This window comes from Gymnoscopelus microlampas (genome assembly GCF_963454915.1).
Source record: "Gymnoscopelus microlampas genome assembly, chromosome: 14".
NCBI classification, from domain to species: Eukaryota; Metazoa; Chordata; class Actinopteri; order Myctophiformes; family Myctophidae; genus Gymnoscopelus; species Gymnoscopelus microlampas.
This window is the reverse complement of record NC_139951.1, coordinates 9,619,068-9,646,852: the sequence shown is the minus strand read 5'-3', so window position 1 is coordinate 9,646,852 and position 27,785 is coordinate 9,619,068. Positions and strand designations below refer to the sequence as shown.

The 27,785-nt window shown below is 44.0% G+C and overlaps 1 protein-coding gene across 1 annotated transcript in view; it reads right to left on the bottom strand.

The window, feature by feature from the left end:
- Positions 1-27,785, bottom strand: part of antxr1c (ANTXR cell adhesion molecule 1c) — a 93,807-nt gene that overhangs the window by 16,811 nt on the left and 49,211 nt on the right. Inside the window, exons 8-17 of the mRNA XM_084079488.1 lie at positions 25,928-26,008; positions 24,863-24,923; positions 22,819-22,917; positions 21,290-21,359; positions 11,107-11,185; positions 7,149-7,244; positions 5,696-5,734; positions 4,859-4,960; positions 3,957-4,124; positions 3,475-3,555 (exon numbers count right to left, since the gene is read on the bottom strand). Coding sequence (XP_083935614.1) covers positions 3,475-3,555; positions 3,957-4,124; positions 4,859-4,960; positions 5,696-5,734; positions 7,149-7,244; positions 11,107-11,185; positions 21,290-21,359; positions 22,819-22,917; positions 24,863-24,923; positions 25,928-26,008 — 876 coding nt within the window. The remainder of the gene's footprint in view (positions 1-3,474; positions 3,556-3,956; positions 4,125-4,858; positions 4,961-5,695; positions 5,735-7,148; positions 7,245-11,106; positions 11,186-21,289; positions 21,360-22,818; positions 22,918-24,862; positions 24,924-25,927; positions 26,009-27,785) is intronic.

Sequence of the window (27,785 nt, the reverse complement as noted above, 5' to 3'; positions counted from 1 at the left end):
AGAGGCAAATATTGTACTTTTCCTCCACTACAATTATTTGAAAACTTTAGTTAATACTTACTTTGCAGATATAAAGCCCTATTTTATACCTAGGCTATTCGAAAATAGCCGTTCTACAAGCTCAGATGCGACGCGTTGTGAGCTTGTAGATCTGCTATTTTCAAACATTTTAGTATGTAGTTTTAGTAGTAGTACTTTAACTTTTGGTACTTTAAGTATATTTTGACACCAATACTTTTGCACTTTTACTCAAGTACATTTGGAATTCCGGACTTTTACTTGTAACAGGGTATTTCTATATAAGAGAGAGAGAGAGAGAGAGAGAGAGAGAGAGAGAGAGAGAGAGAGAGAGAGAGAGAGAGAGAGAGAGAGAGAGAGAGAGAGAGAGAGAGAGAGAGAGAGAGAGAGAGAGAGAGAGAGAGAGAGAGAGAGAGAGAGAGAGAGAGAGAGAGAGAGCATTACGTCACGTAACCTTTTGCATGTGGAGGCTGTGGTTATAGCAGTTATTCTCCGGGTTTAAGAAAAAAAACGCATTCTTGATAAAACTCCATGTGAATCAGAATGACCGTTCATCTGTCTTGTCTGTGAGTGAATATTTGTGTAATCATAACCGTCCGTCTGGCGCTCAAACTCTCTGTGTCGTTGCGGTCGAGATTCGGAGAGCTCGCTAATCTGGCGGCCGATATCCCTCGCGCTTCCATTACTTTCGGATGCCAAGAAACGAAAACTCTATTTAAAATGTGGAATTCCAGTTAAAAGCGATTACGGGAGATTTTCTTTTTTTTTCTCCTGCAAATAAGGCATGATCTTTAACGAGCACCTGGGGGCCAGCCCAGCGGGGGAGCAGGCTGGGAGAATGGAGGAGAGGAGGAGAGGATGAAAGTAAAACAAAGAAGGGATGGAGAGAGTGGGAGAAAAGAGATTGAACGTGAAAATTCAATGCAGAAATACACAAAAGATTAGGTGGATGTCTGTGCATGCTGTACATAAGTACAGTAGAACGCACGCACGCACGCACGCACGCACGCACGCACGCACGCACGCACGCACGCACGCACAGTGGTGTAAAGTAACTAAGTACATGTACTCAAGTACTGTACTTAAGTGCAATTTTGAGGTACTTTTACTTTACTGGAGTATTTCCAATTGTCTATACTTTTAGAACAAAGGGATTCTACTGTTGCGCCTCAGCCTTAAAGCGGCCAGTCCGGTGCGTCACAAGGGTAGGGACACTAGCCTTAGGTAGGGACAACTAGTCATGACTCTGAGGAAGGTCGAAAGACCGAAACGTCAGTCAACCCTATATACTTGCACCGCATCAAATAAAAGGCTTAAATTGTCCGTGCTGCTCCAGCGTTCTTCTCTCATTGTGTCTATACTTTTACTTCTACTCCACTACATCTCAGAGACTAATGTTGTACTTTTACTCCACTACAATTATTTGACAACTTTAGTTACTAGTTACTTTACAGATATAAATTATTACATTTTAAAACATCCATTAACCAACCACTTTAGCCCTATTTTATACCTAGGCAATTTGAAAATAGCCGATCTACGAGCTCACAATGCGACGCATCGTGACGCATTGTGAGCTTGTAGATCTGTTATTTTCAAACACTTTAGTACTTTTACTTTTGGTACTTTAAATACATTTTAATACCAATACCTTTGTACTTTTACTCAAGTCAATTTTAAATTCCGGTCTATTACTGTACTTGTAACAGAGAACATATACATTGCAGTATTGATACTTTTACTTAAGTAAAACATTTGAGTACTTTTTTCACACGCACACGCACGCGCGCACACACACACACACACACACACACACACACACACACACACACACACACACACACACACACACACACACACACACACACACACACACACACACACACACACACACACACACACACACACAGAGACGGTGAGTGTGAACAGCTGAGAGGATGTGTCTGCTTTTCATTCCCTGCATGTATACTGTGATGTGAAGCAGGTGTGTGTGTCTGACTGACACACCAGCCAGAGGAGAGAGGGAAGATAAAGAAAGAAGAATGCAGGGCTGCAACTATCAATCATTTTGTTATATACTGTATATATATATTTTGTACTAATATCAACAAATCAATTTAACAACTTAAGCTAACTCAATTTTTCTACTTTTTGCATTTTTTTCCATAGATCAGTGCTATTGAACACCCTTTACGTCTGTGTGTTGATTAAAACAATATTGAACCAATGAAAAGTATTAAAAAGCACTTCTACATAAACCAGCTAACTCCACCAAAGGGGGGTGGAGTTAGCTGGTTTTGCTGACTCCAGGCTCCATAGCCTTTTGACCTCCAACCTCATTGTGAGCTTGGAGGTCCATTCAGCTGTTCTTATCAATGATGAACAAAACCTCCTAACTCCACTTTTTGTTTTGTTTTTGTCATTTCCTGAAAAACAAACATTTTGGAGTTAGCTGGTTTCTGCCGGACAGCAGAGATATTATACTTTGTCGCACAGCGGTGTCGTGCAAAAACAGTTAATCTACGAGTTTATTTTAGCTATTTTTGGACATTTTTGAAGCTTGTCACTTAGATAGATTATTCATATGTTATTTTATTGTATTATCGATTATTCATTATTTTTTATAATCGATCTTCTGTTGCATCCTTCGATGAAAAAGAAGAGAGAGGCTTTTAAAAGCCGTCTGTCTTGCCTAACAAATGAATAATATCCTCAGCTGAAGTCTAGCATTTTAGTTTACATGTTTGTCTTTATCACTGCTCCTTTATCTTGTGCAGCTGCTCGACTAGACTAGACAACACTAAACTAGACTAAACTGAACGTAGCTAATCTAAATTCAGACAAAGTAAACCAAAGCAAACTGAAATGGTGTACAATAAACCAAGCTCCGGAGCAAACTGAGTTATTTGTTTTTATGTATTCCCATAGTGCAGGCCGGTTCCCAAACGTTTCCACGCCAAAGGACCCCATAATAGCCATAGCCTCTGGGTGCTTATCCCCCTATTGCAAAAGGGCTTTAAAGGAGTAGTTCACCCAAAAAATTACTACGCCAATAATTTGATTACCGGCGATAAGTAAGAAACAAAAAAATCTCCATGAATTCAAGGCTTCATGGGGTGACTAATTGATACAAAATAAGTAATGTTTTGGGTGAACAACTCCTTTTTAAAGGGGAAAAAAAGGCAATTCACATGCTCAACACGTCACATCGTGGGATGTTGTGAGCTTGTGGATCTGTTATTTTCTTTTCAATAATGACGTGACCAATATTGGGATGCCAGATTAAAAGTGGTTAAATTGCCACAATTATGTCTTGAAATGAATTTGAGTAAAGATTTTGAAAAATATATATTTCATTAATGATTTTCTCCATTTTCCACTCCTTTGCCCCTTTGGTGCCTTCTGGCAACCACCACTTTGACAACCTGTCCCATAGTGCACTGCGGCGGTACTCACATGATCTCCAGGCTGAGGTCTCATCAGAGACACCTGGTCGTAACCGCGGCGAAACAGAGCCCAGATAGCGTCCAGTTTCCCCTGAGGAGGAGAGCCACAAACACACAATTAACCTTCTGACACATGTAGGACCGGGGGATTCAAACTTAGCAACCATTCAGTCACGAGCAGTGGTGTAAAGTAGCTAAGAACATTTACTCAAGTACTGTACTTTTGAGTTATTTTTGAGCGGTGCAACCGCTCCTATAAGTGGGTTTAGGACCCATCCGTGGCGAAAGTGAAATATCCCTTTAAGTACATTTCGCTACCAATACTTTTATTTATTTATTTAGAATTCCAGACTTTTACTTGTTTCTACATTGCAGTATTGATACTTTTACTTAAGTAAAAATAAATTGAGAACTTTTTCCGCCACTGGTCACAAGAACCTCCTCCTCTAATATGCATGCAATCACTGCACCAAATAAGAGACAGCTGTTTACCTGTATGGGCGTGTACCACTTATGGGCCTGTGGGGGTTTCTTGTTGTGCACTTTCTTGGGTTTGGGTTCGTACGGTTCAAACTCCTGTTCGGGCATTTTCACCACAGCGTTCTTGGGTTTCTCCAGCTTGGCACCCTCCTCTGTAGAACCTTTCCCTCCCCAGCGCACCTAGAACCAGGCACAGACACACGCTATGGTGTTGACTGACATTTTGTATTCACAAAAATGAGCGAATGAGTGTAAGAATGTTGCCCTTATAGGTCAACTTTAGCACTTAGCCATTGAACAGACACAGGGGTTCTGCTGTGTAGTAGAGTTCTCAACGGGCCTGAAAATGAAGGCCCGGCCCTAACTGGGCCCTAACTGGGCTGACCCAAACAGTGCCCGGCCTGAACAATTACCATAGGTTTAGGCCCGAAACCACGAAAACCCCTAAATGTACTCAAATTAATGTACTTAATGTACTCAATGTCACACATCCAACAAGCTTTGAACTGAGCAGATTGGACCTTCTGTTCCAAAGATAGTGGCCAAAACATCTTGAAAACTGCCATGTTTGCGTTCTGGCCATTTCCGTTTTTTTATATGACACAGGCTAGAAAGGTCTGACGGCGACGAACTAGATACCTGAGTGATGTTCACTTTGAGCTGCATCCAATGCATCCACTGCCATTTCCGTCGGCCTTACCGTTCGGCAGTTGAAATGTTTTTTTTGGGGGCAATAGTTTTTTTTTTTTTTTTTCACTGGACCCGAGGCTCGGCTCGGCTCGGCCCGACTAATTAGCATACATTTTCAGCCCGGCCCTGCCCGAAAACATCGGGTCGGGTCTGGAAGGGTCGGATTCGGGCAGAATTTGAGAACTCTAATGTGCAGCAGCTTATATATTTAGTAGGAACCTCACCTCCATCCTCTTGATTCCTCCAACTCCTCTTCCTCCGTAGTAAGAGGCGTCCACGGTGGGCCACTTCTTCTTGGGCATGCCGTCCTCGTCATCTGACGAGTCCTAACACATGCACACATGCACACGCACGCACACACACACACACACACACACACACACACACACACACACACACACACACACACACACACACACACACACACACACACACACACACACACACACACACACACACACACACACACACACACACACAAAGAGCACAGAATACGTGGGCTGTCTTCCTGTTTCTAACAAAAACAATACACTATAGGCCTACTTGTACCGCATCAATTGCGGAAGTTTGCTTTACGCGTTCGGGGTTTACGAGACAGGACAATTAAGCGCAAACAATACAATACACAACAGTTACACTGTATATACAAACGTGCCACTCTTTATAGCTGAGAAGTGCAAAAAGTAAAGTGCAGACTGTGTGTACCCAGGAAGTGGGTGCTCGGTGTGGGTTGCCAGTGGTTTTGGACTGATGTGGTGAGTGAGGGTTTGTGGTGGTCTCCCCCTGAACCTGTGACCCACAGGGAGTGGTTCACAGGGGGGTCTGCTCCATCTGTATGCTCACCCCTTGTGGCTTTACCCGCTCACCCCAAACCTGTGTCTAATAAACTTAATATGATCCCTGTCCCCCCTGTTTTGGTGCGCGCTTTTCCCTGTGTAGGATAAAGTGTGCGTATATAGTTTGTGAGTCCATGCATGTGCGTACCGTATACGCGGGTTAAACCTTATGCCCGACATACTTTGTTGTACGTCGTCGTCATATAGCGAACATAGCAAACTTACGGGCTCTGGAGGAGGGGGTGGAGGGGGCTCTTTGATCACCTGAAACACAGCAAAAATGGACAAGGAGACGACACACTTTATTTAACATCACAGCAGGGTTGCGTCGATTTACAAATGAGATCTGTTTTAGCTCCAACCACGGCACTCATATAAGCCAGTGGTTTTCAACCTTTTTCATGCCAAGGACCCCTATATTGATATACATTTGGCCGTGCCCATCTGAAAATGTTTTGTGCCAGGGACCCCCAGAAGATTTGAGTTAATTAAAAATGTTCGCTTTAAAAACATTTTTAATTTTTTTGTTTGCACACATATTCAAGATTTTTCTAAAATAGCAGATGAGCTTGTATACAGTATCTGCTATTTTCGAATTGCCAAAGCTAAGTGGTTAAAATGATTGTGACGCTATGTTAACTCATTTCGCTGGGGACCCCCTGGTACCCCCCCCCAAGGACCACTGGTGGTCCCCGGACCACTGGTTGAGAACCACTGATAAAAGCCAATCGGTCCAAAATGTTTAAAAACGCAAACCGTGAGTTGGTCTCATGCCTATCACGGATGACGTGCTTGTTTGCATAACAAGTGTCTCGTTGCTAGGAGGCTGTGTGAAAACCCGAGCCTTGTCAACATTTGGTCAGCTTTCATCGTTACAAAGCGGTATAGGCTCAAAGCAAATTGGAAACAACACGCGCCGTCAATAAAAGGGCACGTTTTTAAATAGCATAATCTACAATTAACATAGACATTTTTTGTATAGGCTGACGGCCAATTCTCTGATCTTTTTATGTCGTTTCCCAGGGCAATAACGGCCTCAAGCTGGACGTTCACAAGTTTTTAGGAACGTTCAGTTCCTAAAACGTTTCTGTTTGTTTGTATGATGCTTTTACATGCTGAAGCTGTGCGTAACGTGTAAGACGGCAGTAGTTTAAAGTAACTAAGAACATTTACTCAAGTACTTAAGTACAATTTTGAGGTACTTTTACTTTACTCGAGTATTTCCAATTTTCGATACTTTTACTTCTCAGAGGCAAACATGGTACTTTTACTCCACAACAACTAGTTGAAGACAAGTTACTAATTACTTTGTAGATTTTAATTAATTTAACAAAACATACATGAACCACTTCAGTCCTACAGTACATGGCTATTTGAAAATAGCAGATCTTCAAGCTCACAACGCGTTGCATCACGACGTGTTGTAAACTTGTAGATCTGCTATTTTCTAACTAGTTTTTATACATTTTTGAAAACACTGTGTAATGAGTACTTTTACTTTTGGTACTTTAAGTATATTTTGATGCCAATTCTTTTTTTTAAGTGCATTTTGAATACCAGACTTTTACTCGTAACAAAGTATTTCTACATTGTGGTAATTTAAATTGATACTTCTACTTGAGTAAAAAACTAAAGAGTACTTCTTCGACCACAGGTAAGACGTAATGGTGTGACGTACCACGGTGCAACAGAGAGGCCAGAACCACCACATGAAGAGCAGGGCCAGGAGGAGAAACAACACCAGTAACGTTATCAGCAGGATGGTGCCATCAAACTGGGAGGACAGAAACAACACAACAGTTAAACTGATGGATAAAGAGACATACAGTAAGAGATGGAGGATAGTACTGTAGTATCTTGTTGAATTCGGTCACGGTAGAAATAATCACGACACACAACATAAAGAAATAGATACAATACAATATTACTTCATTAAATGTGTCTTGCGACTCAGCCATGCAACACATAAAACACACATTTGACATAACACACATTACACACATAACACAAAACACATTACATACATAAAAACATGAAGACATGAGCAATGTCCACCGTTCCAGATTCTAAACTAACCTTCAAAAATGACTGATGGACAAAAGACTTCTTTAGTCTGACCGTATTGTAAGATAAGTGTCAACAGACATAAGGAAAGCTGAGAGGGAGACGGTGTAGGAGAGACAGGCAGCAGAAAGCTGACAGACAGACAGTGTAGGAGAGACAGACAGTAAGAGAGCTGAGAGGGAGACGGTGTAGTAGAGACAGACAGTAGGAAAGCTGAGAGGGAGACAGGCAAAATGAAACAGATGGTTGGAAAGCTGAGAGAGATACAGTGTAGGACAGACAGACAGACAGACAGACAGACAGACAGACAGACAGACAGACAGACAGTAGGAAAGCAGGGAAGGAGACAGTATAGGAGAGACAGACGGTAGGAAAGCTGCGGTGGAATTCAATCCCAGTACAGTACACAATGTGTTTGCAGAGCTATAGGTTCTTAACCAAACCATGGAGGGTCTTTTATAACGAGTGGGGGTCTGGCTGAGGCCAGTGTGTGGTTCCCATTACCAACTAAACCCAGGCTGTGTATCTCTTGTGGTTAGACTTTCCTCCATCTATCTTGGGGGGCTGAGAGATGTGTGGCTGTTTAATCTCTGAGGCATCTTGTGGCAACGATGGCGGGGCGTGCGTGCGTGCGTGCGTGCGTGCGTGCGTGCGTGCGTGCGTGTGTGTGTGTGTGTGTGTGTACTTGTATTGCTATACCCAAATGTCCCCACAAGTATAGTATAGTAGAGCGGCAGTGGCTCAGGGGTAGAGTGGCCGGATGGAAGCCGTGAGGTTTCCAGTTCGATCCCGGGCTCCCCCAGAAGAGTTAGTGTCGAAGTGTCCTTGAGCAAGACGCTGAACCCCTACTTGCTCCCGATGAGCAGGTTGGTGCCATGCATGGTTTCCTCCGTCATCGGTGTGTGTGAATGGGTGAATGTAATGCACAATCTATGTAAAGCGCTTTGGATAAAAGCGCTGTATAAATGCACCATTTACCATTTATAGTAGAATTTTAGAAATGCACATTGTAAGGACAATTCTCCTAGTCCCTACAAGAGAAATGGTTGTTTTGACGTGATTCTTAGATTCTTAGCTGAAAGGGGTTAGGGTTCGAGTTATGCCGATTTGTATTGTGCACCGGCCGGTGTAGAAAATGGTAGATCTATAAGCTCACAACGCGTTGTAGTGCAATGTGTTGTGAGCTTGTATGTGTTGATGTTCTCACAAGTATGGTAATTACAAGTTTACACACTTTAGCCTGTCTGTAGGACTCTGTGTGTGTGTGTGTGTGTGTGTGTGTGTGTGTGTGTGTGTGTGTGTGTGTGTGTGTGTGTGTGTGTGTGTGTGTGTGTGTGTGTGTGTGTGTGTGTGTGTGTGTGTGTGTGTGTGTGTGTGTGTGTGTTTTGTGGAGAACTGGTGACTATACCCCCTCTCTGGTGAGGCTGCTCTGGGGAGGTATACTTGGAAAAGCTTGCATGGGTGGGATATATCGGTGGTTTTGGCTCAGTCAGTACGGGGAGTCGGGGGAATTGATCTTTCTTTATCCACGGATGGTTGGCTCTGGGAACATATGGTCTCTGTCAATGAGTAGCCCTGTGTTCTTCCCCCTCACAGCTTAAGTTAGCTCCTTTTTGAATGTGTGGTTTAAACTGATAGGCCGTCGGTGATCTCATCTGTCAATAGTTCCTCATATTTTTTCATCCATGTAAATTAGATTCTGCCCAGAAAGCTTCAAACATACTGTAGACCAGAGGTGGCAACACCGTTTTGACTTGAGAACTACTTTAAAATACTTTTAACTCTTTGGGGGGAAATTGTCTCTCCAGGTTTGCTTTCTTTGGAATAGCGATGCTGACGTTACATATAAGGCAAACATAGTGGGGAAAAAACAGTCTTCCTCCCAGTCTTCCTCCCGGGTTTCCTACTATAGAATCAAGGGAGTTGACAGGCCGTTCTTCATGTCAGTCAATGAAGTCACCGTCACCTTATTTCAAGTGGCAGATGACTCTTTATTTTTTTTATTTTTTTGTGGGCATGGCATGCGTTCTACCTGCACAGCCTTTGTGATCTAAATAGGCTCTATTCACAGCAGCCATATTTTCACTTCCTTAACAGGTGTTACCAATGACACTAATGAAGGCTCTGTTCCATTTAGTGTAGCACAGTGGTTTCCACGACCCCCATAACTCTGAGAGTGTACAAATGGAACGGGTCCATTTGGTTCCATTTGTACACTCTCAGAGTTACACACCAGTAAGGGGTCATTTGGAAGCCCATGAGGGTCCCTGGACCCCCAACTGTAGACCCACTGGTGTAGCAGAGTGTTTCCAGTGAGCCAATATGCACAATATCAGCACCTTGACTCTGTTTGACCAAGAATGGAACAGAGCCTTCATTAGTATCATTGGTAACACCTGTGAATGTCTTCACAATATGGCTGCTGTGCATAGAGCCTATTGCAAACTACCTTTTGGACACCCCTGCAGTGTTGACGTACGGTAGGTGGCCCAGTGACTTTGACCAGTTTCACTTTCAAAACACTTTGCATCATGCATGTCACACAAACAGAATGCGATGCGTTTGGAAAGTGAAACTGGTCAAAGTCACTGTTCACCTACTGTACACACTCAAGAGCTTCACAGAGAGTGTGTGTGTGTGTGGGGGGGGGGGGGGGGCTCTGCAGCAATCTCTGTTCATGGTGACCAGGGGGGCTTGCATCAACACACTCTTACTACCCACTAAGTATGGGCTTCAAACCCATGACCTTCTGGGTATTACTAGCCCGCTCCTGCTCTGACCTCTAGACCCCAGCGGGTTCCAGGGTTTTGGGTGGGGTCGGTACAACAGCCCCCCCTGTGGTTTGGTTTGCAGAAGGAAAAACAGGAGAAACTACACAGAAAAACAGATGAGGAGATGAAAGAGGTAGAAGTGAACAGAGAGAGACAGACAGACAGACAGACAGACAGACAGGAATGCTGACAGCAGGAGATGGGGCAGAACCATGGAAAAAAACCACAAACAGTGAATAACATAAAGGAGAAAATAAAACCTGGGTTCATATATCGCTCACCACCAAAATAAAGCAAAGCCCCCGTGGGACACAAAAAAGCATGTTCAAACAGATAATAACTCGGTTCAAGCGGAAATACGGGACTTATTTAATGAATAAAATGTTATTTTAACCAATCATATGGTAGAGTGAGTAAGTAGTAAGTAAGTAAACTTTAAGTGCCTTTTACAATGCAGACTTGTCAGGAGTTTTATTGTTGACAATTAACCCTGACTGAAGGTCAAAAGCACAACGTCTCCCCTTGCCAAGCGGGGATTGAAACCTGAGGTTTCAACCTATTATTTTTTTCTCCAGGCAAATACCAATGAAATGTTGTGTATTTTCTTTATTTATTTCAAGCATAGGTTTACATTACATTATCATCTCACATTGTCTCCTTTAAAGGGATAGTTCACCCAAAAGAGACAGACAGCATTCCTAAGCCAATAATTTGATGACCGGCGGAAAGATGCTAGTGACAACTTCTTTCTCTCCAATATTGAATAATCTAATCGTTCAGTTAAAGCTAGTTGTTACTTACACACTCTGTAGTGGTGATGTGAACATTGCTGGTGATGAAGGTCAGGCCTTCGTTCATGCTGACTTGGAGATAAATCACCCTGAAATGACACAAACAAGGAGGTGAGAGTCTTCACATGGTTGGCATTCATACATGCCAGAGCCTGTTAATAAGGCTCTGAGGACGACATAGAGAGAGATAACATCAAGGGCTGTATTAGTACAGAATACAGATGCATTGGATAGTGTACGCACATCCAAGTACCAAAGTATGCAGGACAAATACCAATACATAAAATATAATAATGTCCACTGTTTATTGCTTAGGATAAAGATCTTATAGGTATACGGTTACACCGAACTTTGATTCTGCCTATGCTTTTCAATAGGAAATTCAGCGGTTTGTTGTCTTTGCAGTTTGCCGCAAAAACGCTCTGTTCCCATTGAAAAGCATTGGCAGAATCAAAGTTCGGTGTGACTGCACCCCTGATGAAGATCCTTGTAGTTGAAAAACGTTGAACTAAGCAACAAACAGTGGACCTTATTTTTACCAGTTTGTGGATTTTAGGAAGATATTTTGGAAGATATTTTTGGGGCTTTTCTGCCTTTATTGATAGGTACAGTAGACTGACAGGAAATGGGGAGAGAGATGGGGGGGGTGACGCGCAGCAAAGATCGTCGGGATCGGGACTCGAACCCGCGACACGCTGTCAGGCTACCTCGGATTACCAGCCTAGGTGCCCAGACGGCTACGCCAGCCGCCCGGGCCGTTAGTTCAGAAAAGAAACATTGAGCCCGCAATACTGTCCACCCACTTGAGTAAATTCACAATCCCCGCACCGAAACAATTTCAAACCATTTAGAAATTCGGAACAATTTGAGATGAATTCTGTGATGTGAGCAGTTAGGACAACTCTCTCACGATTGGGTTTGGTTTTCTCTTGGAAGCTTTCAATAAAACTTTGACTCATCGTGCTTTCACCCTTGTGGAATCTTCAGTGGGCCTAGCGAGCTCGTTTTATAATGGCACATTTGCATGACAACAGCTTGCAGCCAAAGTTGATTTCCTGCCAGTTATTGGTATTCTAGCGACTTTAGCAAACACTGCAACAGGAAATCAACTCGGACGTTTATGTTAGCAAAGCTCTACTGTCTGTCTCCCTCGCACGGTTTCTCTTTCTCTGTTGTCTAAGTAGTCTGTTTCAAAATGGAAAAGTACAGTGGATATAGTTCACAGCTGAAGGATCTTTTACTATGATAAACAACAAAATAATTAAAAAACACTTGAACCCTAGCGTCCCTATTCTGTTAGCGTGTAAAGACAAATACTAGTGGGCCTAGTATAAAGCCCTTGGGGACCCCGGTCAACTAAAGTATATAGGGTTTGAGTGGTTAAAACTCTATGAAAAACTAGTTTCTGCCTTTCCTCATCCACAACACACTACAGCCCCTGCCATAATGCCCCCTTTATAGGAAACCCCATATGGGCATGCTGTGATTGATGGCCACTAGCATCTCTTTTCATGGTCTGTAGCCCTTCCCTTTAATCTGAGAGAGGAGAGGAGAGGAGAGGAGAGGAGAGGAGAGGAGAGGAGAGGAGAGGAGAGGAGAGAGGATGGGTGAAAAACTATTCTGAGAATCCCCCGCTGACCTCAGGTTTCTGGGAGTGCGGCTTCGACACATGTTGATGAAAGGCATAGTTTTACCTTCTCCCCCTGGACTCTCAAAAGGTCTGTGTTTTTTTTGAAGGGGCACTTTATAAAGGCCCGGCACACTCTAATGGGCTCTGGCGTGTATAACGTAGACCATTCGACCTGATAAGACTTATCTTGTTTCCTGACATAAAAGGAGAGACGGAGAGATTTGTGGAGAAAGAGAGACAGAGACAGAACGAGAGAATGGCAAAGAGAAAGAAGACAGACAGATGCAGGCAGGCAGGCAGGCAGACAGGCAGACATACAGACAGACAGACAGACAGACAGACAGACAGACAGACAGACAGACAGACAGACAGACAGACAGACAGACAGACAGACAGACAGACAGGGTTGGATATGTGCATTAAGCATATTTCACTGACAACAAACAGCTGGCGGTCTCGACCACAAAAATCCCCAGAGTGGACGTGCGTGCGTGCGTGTGTGTGTGTGTGTGTGTGTGTGTGTGTGTGTGTGTGTGTGTGTGTGTGTGTGTGTGTGTGTGTGTGTGTGTGTGTGTGTGTGTGTGTGTGTGTGTGTGTGTGTGTGTGTGTGTGTGTGTGTGTGTGTGTGTGTGTGTGTGTGTGTGTGTGTGCGCGCGCGCGCGTGTGTTATATCCATATTAAACAGACAAAATTCCTTGTGTTTTGACCCGGTCCTTCTCTGTGTTCCTACATTTGCCGTGGTGCATTTTGTGGGCAGGCGCCAGCCTGGCACGCCCATACAGTCTATGGTCTGTTACCAAAAAACAGGGTTCATATTTTCTGACATGAACACCACTGTTTTGCCAGTAAACACGACGAACGAGGCCAACGGCACGATCCATCGCGAGTTGAAGTTTAGTCGTTTTCACACATTCACGGATCGTAAACTTGAAGCTCCGTTTCATGTCTGTTAATGAAACAAGAGCACTTTACAACAAGTATACAGAGATAATATTTCTGTTACACATTCAATTACAGTATTCATGTATACACAAATGTAACCAAACCAATTTGCGCACACTTCACATTAATGAGAAATCCCAATGTTCTTTTGTGAGTTCATATAGTGCCGGAAAAGAATATCCTATGTGTTCTGTTCTGTGTATACAGAACAAACTCCTGATTTGCATGGCGGATGACACAAAACAAGAGTGTTTGACGTACTTTTTTTACTTTTTTGTCCCGAGACAGACTAAGCGAGTACATCCCATCCCATCACGATCACTAACCTCGACTATGCAGTTGACCTTGCCCTAGTCTCTGACACAGCAGAGAAAGGAAGGGAACTACTACTGGCAGTGCAATAGGCTCTATGCACAGCAGCCATATTGGAAAGAAATTGGGCCTCTTCTTACTTCCTTCAAAGGTGTTACCAATGATACTAATGAAGGCTCTGTTCCATTCTGGTTAGGGTGCTGATATCGTGCATGTTGGCTCACTAGAAACACTCCATATTGGTTCCCAAATGGCCCCTTATGGTGGGTGTGTAACTCTGAGAGTGTACAAATGGAACCAAATGGACCCTCCCGGGTCCATTTGGTTCCATTTGTACACTCTCAGAGTTATGGGGGTCCTTGAAAATAAGACAACCACTATGCCACACTAAATGGAACAGAGCCTTAATTAGTATTATTGGTAACACCTTTGAAGGAAGTAAGGAAGGGGCCCAATTCATTCACAATATGGCTGCTGTGCATAGAGCCTATTGGAGTGCAGGAATATCGGCCTCACGCTCAATGCCAAGAAAACCAAAGTAATGGCATTTTAACACGGAGGACAAAAGCATCGCTACCGCCAGCGGGACGGAGCTTGAGGCAGTCAAGGACTTCCAAATATCTCGGAGCCTGGATTTCCTTGACAGAACAGAATCCGGAGTGCACTTGCGTGGAATGCCTTGTATCGAGGAGATTGTGGAAATCTGATATGGGAGATGACCTCAAGAGGCGGCTGTTCATGGCTACAGTGGAGCTGGTATTGCTGTATGGGGTCGAGACATGGACGCTCCACAGCACACAGCAGGAAAAGGCCCTGGATGGCGTCTACACAAGAATGCTACGAATGGCGCTTGGTGTAACATAGTTGGACCTAGAAACGTAGACCTCTGCGGAGGCCTCCTGTGGGTCGGTGTTGATTTTGTCGACTAAAACTATGACGAAAGATGTTCGTCGACTACCTTTTTTTCACTGACGAAAACTAAATAAAGACTTAATAAAAACTAAGCTACGACGACTAAAACTAAGACTAAATATAATGTAAAAACTAGACTGAAATGTTAGTGAGGGACGAGTAGAGAAGAGATGTTTGGTTGCGCTGGGGTTTTGCGCTCTGAAAATAGCAGATCTACAAGCTCACAACGTGTCGCGCTGCGACGCGTTGTGAGCTTGTAGAACGGCAGAATTTTCAGCATGCAATCAAGTCAATCAATCAAGCCAAATACATATAATTTTGGGTATGATGATTTTACCCATCAAAATATGTTGTTCCAGGGTACCCCCCACCCCCCTCCCCAGAAGCGAAGATTTGAGTTAAAATGTTGTTTTTAAAAAAAAAATGTTTTAAAAGATTTGCACATCAATGTTCAAGATTCTTTTCAAAAATAGCAGATCTACAAGCTCATGGCGCGGCACTCGGTGTCGCGCCGTGAGCTTGTAGATCTGCTACTTTTTGAATAGCCAAAGTCTAAAATAATGGTTAAACTGTAGCTAACATCTAAAAAGACACTGATGTGAAAGAATTTTGTAACAAATCCGGACGTGGGAGTGCTGGAGAGAAAAGAGAAGGAATAGCGAAAGAGAAAGAGAGAGATCTGACCCAGAGAAAAGATGATGGAGGAGGAAAACACTGGGAGATGAAGGCACACACACACACACACACACACGCGCACACACACACGCACACGCACACACGAGAGACGGGGTTGTTGCCACAAGGCTTTGATCAGGAGAGAGGGAGGGAGAGAGAGAGAGAGAGAGAGGAGGGGGGAGGGCACAAAGAAGAGAAGGGGAGAAAGAGAGATTGATAGAGAAGGAAAGAACAAAAGAGAGGTGAGATGAAGATAGGAGGGACGTATGGGAAGAATGGAAAAAGTGGGGGGAGGGAGGCTGTGTACAGAAAGAAGGTCAAATGTTGAAGGATGAAAGGATGGAAAGTTTATTGGTGGGTGGGGAGAGAGAGAGAGAGAGAGACACTGCAGAACTGACTCTAGAGGAGGCCAAACGTCTACTGCTCCTTCGAGTCAGGAGCAGTAGACTCCCCCGCTTTGCCAGGGGAGAGATATTGCACTCATGAGCATCAGGCAGTACTACTTGAACCTCCCAATACACCTGCTGTCATTACAGTGTTTTTCTGTCTTCGACTTAAGTGTTTACTTCTGACTATAACCCCAGTATTGCTTCCGTCATTCCCTTCTGTCTTTCTCTCTCACTCGCTTTCTCTACTTGTCCCTTTTTCTGCCATCCCTGTCCCTTTCTCCCTCTCCTCTGCCAGTCTCATCCTCTTGTCTCTCCTTCCTCTCTTCTCTTCTCATGTTTCTCTCTCTCTCTCTCTCTCTCTCTCTCTCTCTCTCTCTCTCTCTCTCTCTCTCTCTCTCTCTCTCTCTCTGTCTTTGTCTCTCTCTCGTAGTGATGTGTCGTTCATGATCGATTCGTTCAAAAGAACTAGTTCATTTGCCGTGAACGCGAACGAGCTCGTTCACTTTCTGAAACTGTTACGTTCACACGCAACGTAAAAAAAAAAACGCTCCCGATGGTGTTTTACACACACATTATAAAACATACATTAACCACTTTAGCCCTATATTATACCTAGGCTATTTGAAAATAGCAGATCTACAAGCTCACAACGCGTCGCATCGCGACGCGTTGTGAGCTTGTAGATCGGCTATTTTCAAATATGTTAGCACTTTTACTTTTGGTTCTTTAAGTATATTTTGATGCCAATACTTTTGTACTTTTACTCGAGTACATTTCGAACACTAGAAAATAACGCTACCAAGCGAGAACGGGAACGAATCATTTGAACGAATCATTGCCGTGAACGTGAACGAAATCGTTTGTTCACTGAAATGAACTTTTTTCCCCCACCACTACTCTCTCGCTGTGACCTGTTGAACTTGTATTTTTCCATAAAAAGCCCTTGGTGCGGGGGTTGGGGTGTGTTACTGTTGGAGCTGATCTCTTCAGGTCTGAATGAGTGGCTTGTGCAGAGCGGCCGAACGCAGAGTTAAGGCTGACTGATGTTAACGCTGCGCTGACAGACACCAAGGCCACCGAGCCACTATGGAAATATCAACAGTCAGGAACGGTGCTTCTATAAGCAGAGTCAACGAGTTGAAGCGACTTTTGTCGAAACGAAAAGTTTCCATTTTAGACAGGATTATGGTTTATACGCTTTTTCCTGAGCAAGTTACCAAGTCAAAGCAGGAACGGTTTGAGTGTTCTGCAGCCCAGAGAGTGAGGCTGATATAATCATACTTGAAAGACAATAGGAAAGCTGAGAGGGAGACAGGGTAGGAGAGACAGACGGCAGGAAAGCTGAGAGGGAGACAGTGTAGGAGAGACAGACAGCAGGAAAGTTGAGAGACAGACAGTAGGAAAATTGAGAGGGAGACGGTGTAGGAGAGACAGACAGCAGGGAAGCTGAGAGGAGGACTGTGTAGGAGAGACAGACAGTAGAAAAGGTAAGAGGACGACTGTGTAGGAGAGACAAACAGCAGGAAAGCTGAGAGGACGACCGTGTAGGAGAGACAGACAGCAGGAAAGCTGAGAGGAAGACAGTGTAGGAGAGACAGACAGTAGAAATGGTAAGAGGACGACGGTGTAGGAGAGACAGACAGCAGGAAAGCTTGAGAGGAAGACTGTGTAGGAGAGACAGACAGTAGGAAAAATGAGACGGTGGAGGAGAGACAGACAGCAGGAAAGCTGAGAGGGAGATGGTGTAAGAGAGACAGACAGTAGGAAAGCTAAGAGGGAGACAGTGTAGGAGAGACAGACGGTAGGAAAGCTGAGAGGAAGACTGTGTAGGAGAGACAAACAGCAGGAAAGCTGAGAGGACGACCGTGTAGGAGAGACAGACAGCAGGAAAGCTGAGAGGAAGACAGTGTAGGAGAGACAGACAGTAGAAATGGTAAGAGGACGACGGTGTAGGAGAGACAGACAGCAGGAAAGCTGAGAGGGAGACAGTGTAGGAGAGACAGACAGCAGGAAAGCTTGAGAGGAAGACTGTGTAGGAGAGACAGACAGTAGGAAAAATGAGAGGGAGACGGTGGAGGAGAGACAGACAGCAGGAAAGCTGAGAGGGAGATGGTGTAAGAGAGACAGACAGTAGGAAAGCTAAGAGGGAGACAGTGTATGAGAGACAGACGGTAGGAAAGCTGAGAGGAAGACTGTGTAGTAGAGACAGACAGCAGGAAAGCTGAGAGGAAGACTGTGTAGTAGAGACAGACAGCAGGAAAGCTGAGAGGAAGACAGTGTAGGAGAGACAGACAGTAGGAAAGCTAAGAGGCACACTAATAACCTAATTACTGCGAATAATAAAATGATGGTAATACATTGATTGAAGCATTCACATGGATAGCATTAGTGTACAGTAATGACCCAGATTGACTTATTTTACACAATAGTCATGTTTCTGTTAATCTCTTGTAAAGTTGTTAAGCAAGGGATAATTGACGGAGAGCCGGTAGGAGATGGAGGGATTTAATCCCGCTGTAATCCCGCTTATTCCACAGCTACTTAATGCATAAATTAATACATTTACCCAAAAGTAACAACAAAACAGAGTATTTCATTGCTTACGGCAGTAAGTATTCCATTCATTAATGCCAGGTGCGGCTGTCCGTCCAGTGCTACGGTGCCGTGTCATTGTTCCGACGGCGCATTATTCCGACTGTTACTAACCCTATACCTAACCCTAACCCTAACCCTAACCGCACGCGGAAGCCACGTAGTCGAAGTAATGGGATGTCGGACTTATGGGCAGTCCCCAGTGCAACGCGTCGCCTCGGAAAACAACAGGAAGTATAATATAATACATTTTCAGTTACTGCATTGTCTATTTCTCGCTTCAGATGTTTTCAAAAACATTCTTGAGAGCTATGTTTATCTGTAAATGACATTGTGTGTTTGTTTACATGGCATGTCATGTTTGATGCGTGATGTTTGATGTTTGATTGGCTGTCATGTTTAATGCGGCACACAATCAAGCAGTGCAGCAGGTGCTCTGAGACTTTGATTAGACAGCGTTCTGTTATTGAGCTCAGCGGTCATTATCCAGAAATAACACACAGCTGAATTCAGTGATTGATCCGAATCAAGCATTCAACCAAGCTGTGTAATAATTATAGTTAATTATATCAGGTGTTGTTAACCATCTTAATGATGTTTTGCTGACCCAATTGAGACCTTATCCCGATTTTGTAGACCACTTTTAACCATGTTTACATGAAATGGTGTTCGGAAACAATGCATGTCAGGCGCACTCTACACACTTATGTATATGTGGTCTCCTCACATCAGAACAATGGGATTTATGTTCAAAATCAGCATGAATGTCCCCGTAATTAAGGTACCATGGGTGTATAAAGTGCGGCCCATACTCCTTCCCAAATCTGAGCTTTTCTTCGGAAAGGGAGGTGATATAACTGATATAACTACAAATTGGCGTCATTTTAACGTCTGATGGGCGGTCTCAGGACTTTTTCTCGAAACCCGTGCACCTCCTGATGTTCAGTGGTGGAAAAAGTTCTCAAATCTTTGACTTAAGTAAAAGTATCCATCCAGCAAAAGTCCGGAATTCAAAATGTACTTGAGTAGAAGAACAAAAGTATTGGTATCAAAATGTACTTAAAATACCAAAGTACTAAAATGTTTGAAAATAGCAGATCTACAAGCTCACAGCGCGTCTCGATGCGATGCGTTGTGAGCTTGTAGATCGGCTATTTTTTTCAAATAATTGTAGTGGAGTAAAAGTACAATATTTGCCTCTGAGATGTGGAGTAGAAGTAAAAGTACTGAAAATTGGAAACACTCCAGTAAAGTAAAAAATACCTCAAAATTGTACTTAAGTACAGTAGCATGTGCTTTGTTACTTTACACCACTGCTGACTCTCGGAACTATACTATATTGTTAAGAAAGCCTGTCCGAACTCCGACGTTGGATGGAGTATGCATTGTGCTTTTAGTGTGCATTGTAAACTGCTGTATTGTATTGTCTCTCAAGTCTAAACCGGTTCCCAATTAGAACCGCAGAGCGCAGCTGGAGTGCTCTAAGCTGTTATGAATACAGTACATATGACATTAAAACGTTGGTTAAATGCCATCTAGCACTGGGAGGTGGTGCTGCTTGGATCAAAATGAAACACTCTTGTTTAAAACCACATCACTCATATTGCCTTGGTATTGAAATGGAGAGAGCCACTGGTACTGGTGCTGGATGCATTGAGGGCTGACTAGTGTGGCGGCCAGGCAGCCATGGGTCATATATATCAGTGCCATGTGTTGGAAGGGTTTTCACATCACCTTATAAGCTTCCTCTCTAAGCCATTCTTCTGAGCCACGTTACTGTACTGTACAGTATATATGAGATCTACAGCAGAGGAATGTGGACTTGGATATGGCTCATAAAACCAGCTAATGTATGGCAGGCCTCTCTTTGCTGTGTGTGTGTGCGTGTGCGTGTGCGTGTGCGTGTGTGTGTGTGCGCGCGCGCGTGCGTGTGTGCAAGATTCCCAAGATTCAGGTTAGTGTTAGGCATTTGGAGCAGAGGTTAGAGCTGGCATTGTGCACTGAAACTTGTTGATCTCCAAGCTCACAACACTCGAACCGTGACGCGATGTGCGCTTGTAGATCGGCTATTTTCGGCTTTAGGCTTAAGGATAAAAAAAAGTACAAAAATGTTATAGTAATACAAAGTATAGTAAGTATAGGAATACAAACGTGTGTGTGTGTGTGTGTGTGTGTGTGTGTGTGTGTGTGTGTGTGTGTGCGCGCGCGTGTGTGTGTGTGCGTGTGCGTGCGGGTGCGTGCATGCGTCAATGTATCTGAGGCCAGAGAATGTTCTCCAAGACACACAAACAGCTCTTCACATAGAAAGCACAACACTTATCCTCATAAAGACAGAGAGCCCCCTGAGGGTCATCTGAGAACCAATTAAAAGTCTTCTCCTCGTTAAGTAAAACTCCCTCCACAACCATTATAGTGTATTTTAGTTTATACCCTTGTGTCCCTCTGTAGCCGTGGTTCTCAAAGTATGGCCCAAGGACCCTCAGTGTTCCTTGAGGCGGTTTCAAATGGACCCTTACAGGTCTGTATAACTCTGAGAGTTATGGGGGTCCTTGAAATGTTCAAGTTTGAGGACCACTTCTCTATAGCGTGGTTAGGCTGGAGTCCAAACACTACAGTATCCATATACCGTGCATTATCCTCAAGGTCAGAGTGTAAAAATGGGACTGTGGGAGATGGTCAAATGAACCCTGTGGATTGTGCTGTGCTCAAAGAGTACAAATACCAAGGAGATATGTACTTACTTTCCTATTTCGTCGATGACAGGAGCTGGACACAGTAAGAATGTGTCTTCTATACCGGCAGGCTTTTCATCTGTGAGAGAGAGAGAGAGAGAGAGAGAGAGAGAGAGAGAGAGAGAGAGAGAGAGAGAGAGAGAGAGAGAGAGAGAGAGAGAGAGAGAGAGAGAGAGAGAGAGAGAGAGAGAGAGAGAGAGAGAGAGAGAGAGAGAGAGAGAGAGAGAGAGAGAGAGAGAGAGAAGAAAACACTTTGAGATACAGACATTATCCTAACACACCATTTAAACACTTACTATTCCATTTTTATTAACCTGTGTATCAATGTACTTTTTTGATTCCTATTCCAACTCTATTTTCTGATACAGCTTTGTAGCCTGGTAAACCCTCCCTCCGGAAATCTCATTTCCATTTGATTCCAGGAGTGAGTCTGGCATGAAGGCTTGTATGGGCGTTTCTAGCGCATTACCAAAAAACCGAGCCTATCAGCGTCGTCGCGCATCGTTCTGTGATTGACAGCAAAAGTTGGCCAATCAGGTGGCGAGTTCGAGTGAGCCCGAATGGACCCGAGTGCAGCCTGAGTGCAGCCGACCAAACACGAACGGTAGCCATTGTTTCTGTAGGCAGTTTCTACTTTTTATTTTCGGTTTTAAAACGTTCTCAAACTTCTTTTTTGAGGCACGGAATTTACTTATAAGATATCGTTTGGATTGAATTTAGCTGCTTAACTTCATATATGTGGTCAATTAATCATGACAGAGCCTATTTGAAAATAAAAATTCAGAGAACCGGCAGGGGCGGGCAGTGACACGCATGTATCCGAATAAGGCAACCTATTTTGGGCATGGCCATCTCAAAAGTCCCGCTGCGTCACATAGTCTGGTGGTGGTAAAAATGCACTGCAATTGGCTGAAGGGGAACAACGATCATTGGCTGAAGGGGTTGTCAGTCAACGGTATTACTCCCGCCCAACTACAGCCCACAGCCAATATTGCAGAATGGGCGATCATGCCAGACTCACTCCTGGAATCAAATGGAAATGAGATTTCCGGAGGCAGGGTTTACCAGGCAAACAGCTTTGCCAACAAAGTAAATTCATAACAGCAGTATCTTGCTTCTTTTTCCTATTCTGAACTCTTGTTTTAACTGGTTGTTGGTGAGAGATTTTCTACAATACTGTTCTTTAAACTGACTGGGCGGGCATACAGTAGCTGAATGGTTAGTGAACCCGCCTAGGGAGCCAGAGGCCCTGGTTGCCCCAGGTTCGATTCCAGGCCAGGTCAGCATATGTGTCGATGAAATGAAATTTGTCCCTGAGCAAGACTCTTAACCCCTAATTGCTCACAGGTTCTCATTGGAAACAAGACCGCAAGGACTTTCATGAATGACCTGTTAAAAGGAATTATCCTATCCTTACTATTAAAAAATCTAACAAACGGCAGTATGCCCGACCCGACCCGTACACCACTATTGTACGGTATATTCTAGTATGGTCAAGTGTCATTGCATTCCACAGTTTAAATGTAAGTCGTACTCACTGATGGTGATGGTGTCGTTCACTTTGAAGCTGCAGAGAACCTGGTCGATGTTCCTGGCGTGGAGAAATCCGTTTCCTCTCACCACCACCTGGAACGACTCTGGAACACAAACACATTACATTGTGTGAGTGTGTGTAGACACTTCACAGATGCTACGTGCAACCAGTGCCACTAATGAATAAGACAGCGTGTTTTACTGCTTATACTTTAGCAGCTCCGTAGGTGTGATGAGCAGAATGAATGTGGTGTGATTTTAGGTGCTATTTTAACCTCATTAACCCTGGCTTTGCTAGAATAAAGTAGGGCTTAAAGGGGCATGACTCTCCTCCGCGTCATCAGCGCCCATACCCTAGGTGGGGTTGGTGAAAGGGCCTCTCTGTGTGGAGTTTGCATGTTCTCCCCGTGTCTCCTAGTATAGGTACCCTCACAAAAACATGCAGTAATCCTGGTCACTATACTGCCTCCCCCTGGCCAGCCAGGGCGCCTGATGGAGGGGAAAGGAACTGGTTGGAATAACGTGTTCCTTCCACGCGCTACGTCTAACCAGGGAAACTCCCCCGTCAGGTGATAAGAAGCGGCTTGCTAGCTCTAATGCATTGAAGGAGGCATGAGCTCGGCTCTAGGCTCTCCCTAGGCTGGCAGAGGGAGTGTAGCGCCCAGGATTACTTACTACGACAATTGGCACTGGGTGAAGAAATGGGTTACAAAATCGTGGGATAAAAATGTACATTTAAAGGGGCATGACAACCTAGTCCTAGGCTGATTTAGTCAACAGCATTGTCAGTGCACACTGACACACCTACATCGACCCCACTCATTACTAATATCATTAGCTGCAGCTGTGTTGCTTACATCACAGTGTACTACAAGGTCAATCTTATGCAGCCTGTCATGTTTTTACCCTGCTGTAGTTTTGAACCTGAACTGGAAAACATACTAGGGATACATGCCCCTGTAAATGGCTACGTTCATCATATGTATAAGTATATACAGCAAATGCACCTTGTATAAAAAGGTTACCAAACAAACACACTGTGGTCTGACGTGTATTAAGTGCATTATCAAGAATGTGTCACCTCACTTCCACTTTAATTAACTCTCATCATTAATCACAGATCGTCTCCATTCATCTTCCCCCCTGACAGTCTCTCTCTCTCTCTGTGTGTGTGTGTGTGTGTGTGTGTGTGTGTGTGTGTGTGTGTGTGTGTGTGTGTGTGTGTGTGTGTGTGTGTGTGTGTGTTCCCAACGCGATACCAAAATAATCCTCCAAATTGGTCCTTTCCATTTGCCGAGCCATTCAATTTAAAGAGACCATTTAGAGGCCCATTATCCCCACCACAGTATCCACCAATCCCCATGGGTTTTCCATTAACTGATCCAGTCGCCCATATAAGGTTGTCTTCCTGTCTGGGATTGTCGTTATATTGGGAGAGGTACTGTGAGGGGGATAACCCGGTAATGAAATGAGCACAGCACTCTCGGAATTATGGGAGTCTATTGATCCGAACGGTGCAGATGGGTCCATCCGTGTGCGTGTGCATGTGTGCGTGTGTCTGTGTACTTTTACTATAGGCTACTTGTGCGGGCCGAATGTCCAGGCAAGCATAGTAGAATGTGAGAAATAGACATGAGGACAATTTTCCTGGTCCTCACAGGAGCAATGATTGTTTTATGATTAATAAAAAAATGTTTCAGAGTTATACTTACAAGTAGGAAAATATTCAGGTTGGGGTTAAGGCATTCCGGGTTAGGTTTGGAGTTATGCATGATTTATACGTTTAGCTGTGCACGCGGCATTGATGCGCACCGAAAATGTGCCGATCTACAAGCTCACAACACTCACAAAGCTTTGGGAGCTGCCATTCCACTTTATTAGCGATTATTCTATGGATTACTTTGATTATTTGATTCATCAAATAATTGAGAAGCACAGTTTAAAAAAAAATATGTTTACATTTTTTATATAGTATTGCGTTGTTAGCACTGTGTGTGCGTGTGTGCGTGTGTGTGTGTGCACGTGCTTGTGTGCGAGTGTGTTACCCACCTCCTGCACACACACTGCCGGGCTCGGCCGCCAAAATCTCGATGCAGGACTTTTTGATGATCTGCAGAGAAGATGGGAAAAGATATGGATGAAGTCATGCAGTATCATGGGAGCAGCACTCATGTAGAACTCATCTGACAAAGTCCTCCAAACAAAATATGGACTCTTACGAATTCTAATGGGACATACTGTGAATGAACCGACCGTCCATCAACCAGCATGTCAGAAGCATCAACAGTCTAGGGTTTTTCTTACGTTGAAATGTCTTCCTTATAGTGACACAGCAAACTTGATCTATAGTGCACCATTCTATTGCTTTTGTATTCCCACTCCACTCGATACAAAACCGTACTTTTCCATATGGCATGCAAATCAATGGCCTGTGCTGTCCGCACTCTGAATGTGTGTTCTGTCCGCTGCAGAGAAAACATTATTCTCTGCGTTTTCTGTTCGACTTTGACAACTTCTAGGAAAGTGTGGACAGCAGGTCATAAATCAGCAATCTCCCTATACCTTACAGTGCATTGAATATAAGGGCTCTGTGAAATACAGCACAGATGTAGCTGTTGTTGCACTCTATCTTTTGTTTTAAACTTCAGCTGTTGCCTCTGCTTCGGCTTCCCAAGAGGGAATTGTTTTCAAAGATCTGTTTTTTGTTCACTTCTCTGCCTTCAGGACTGTGCAAGAAACGGTCTGATATAGGTCTGGTTGTTTGGGATACGACAGGTCTCGTGTTTTATAATGTTACAATAAAAATGCATACAATAGCAGATGCATAAGCGAGGTATCTATGCATGATGAATGGAAGATGAATGGAATCCTTTCTAATACAAGATATAGGAAGGATGAATGCATGTAAGGGTTTTACAGAATGGGTAGAGCAATAACAAGTATTTAAAGGAGGTGTACAAACCGAATGGTTCCATTTGTACACTCTCAGGAGTTACCGGGGCCGTGGCCTAACGCAGAGCAAACTGGGGGTCCTTGAAATGAAAAAGTTATGAAGAGAACCTCTGCTCTAGAATGCTAGGTCTGTTTCCTGCCACGGTCCAGCAGTTTATTTACCGAGTCGATGACGCCCTGGAGAGAATGGAAACCTCCCAGCACGGGGAATACGTGCTCGATGGTGTCTGCGATGGTGGCCAGCTATAGTGGAGGAAAGATATTTGGGGGAAGAGGGAGAGACGGAGAGAGATTATATAGAGTATACAAAAACATATGACAAATAGTAAAAATCACAGATTTACAAGCTCACAATGTGTCACATCACAATGCGCTGTGAGCTTGTAGATATGCTGATTTTGCTATTTTAGAATAACATTTTTTTTTGGACAAATAGGGACGCCAGGTTAATGTGGCTTACATACATTTTATTTTATTAATATCAAACATTATCAACATTTGCCAAAAGGAAAGGCATGTATTTAATAGGCTCTATGCACAGCAGCCATATTGGGAATGAATTGGGCCCCTTCCTTACTTCCTTCAAAGGTGTTACCAATAATACTAATTAAGGCTCTGTTCCATTTAGTGTGGCATAGTGGTTGTCTTATTTTCACACCCACCATAAGGGGTCATTTGGGAACCAAAATGGAGTGTTTCTAGTGAGCCAACATGCACAATATCAGCACCCTGACCAGAATGGAACAGAGCCTTCATTGCGACCGTAGGTCGCACTTACTACAGAAAGCTGCTCCAGGTGTCCGTCCGTCACTCCGTCACTCCGTCACACACGTCACACTTTTGCCCTGCTCATATCTCCGCACCCATTGCCCCGATCCATGCCACATTTTGCACACACACTCCTTACCTGCCAAACTACACCCTCCAAGGACCCCCGGAGCTCCAGGGACCCCTAGCTGCCTCGGGGACCCCCAAGTGTAAAAAATGAGCACATGTGGACAAATTACCAAATGACCACCCCAACGGGGCTGCTCATGGGGCATTCCCGGGGACCACCCACTCCTGGTGCTCCAGAACGGATGCAAAAGTGGTGGCGCCCCCAGTGGAGGACCCCCTGCCACTGCAGCTCACTCTGTTACCCATTTGCAACAGCTACACATTACACGTTTTCTGCCCACATAAACGCCACCATGTCACAGCTAACCCCACATTTAGACCACCAAACAAAACTATCCATTGCCCACACAACTAGGAACCAATCGCCGTTACAGCCCTCTTCTGTATACATGTGACCTACGGTCGCTTATCTCCCGATTAGGGAGTCTTACTGGTTAGTATCATTGGTAACACCTTTGAAGGAAGTAAGGAAGGGGCCCAATTTCTTTCCAATATGGCTGCTGTGCATAGAGCCTATTCAGTCTGACCACAAAGGCAGGGATAAAACATATCCCCACTGGCCATGGAAATGAATGACAAGAGAGGGGAGGACAATAATCATGGGATTCCCCTGTCTAACCCTGGAGAGAGACAATCAACTAATAGCCTACTGTAGGTCAATTTCCAATCAAGCTAAAAGGCCATGAACCAATGAAAGAACATCTCCATGTCTGGTGTGTACCACAGGCAGCGCTGGACCACCGTACTCGAGTCAGAGTATATATCGATACTCCCGGTCAAATGTTACTCAACTACAATACAAGTGAAAGTTGCTCAAATTTGTACTTGGGTTGAAGAACTGGAGTACTTCAAAACTACTTTTCGAGTAGGGCGTTGATTTACGAAAAAAACACAAAAAAGTTTGCATATGGAGATTGGAGGTTTCTGCCCGGCAACAACAGCGATATACTTGAGTGCAGTATACTCAAGTAAATGTACTTGGGTCCTGTCCACCACTGATTAAATCCAACCCTGGAGACGGACTAATCAACTAATAGGTCAATTTGCAATCAACCTTGAACCATTCGCATCCGGGAACGCATCTGTGTCATTTTAAGATTTCTTTGGCTATTCAAAAATATGA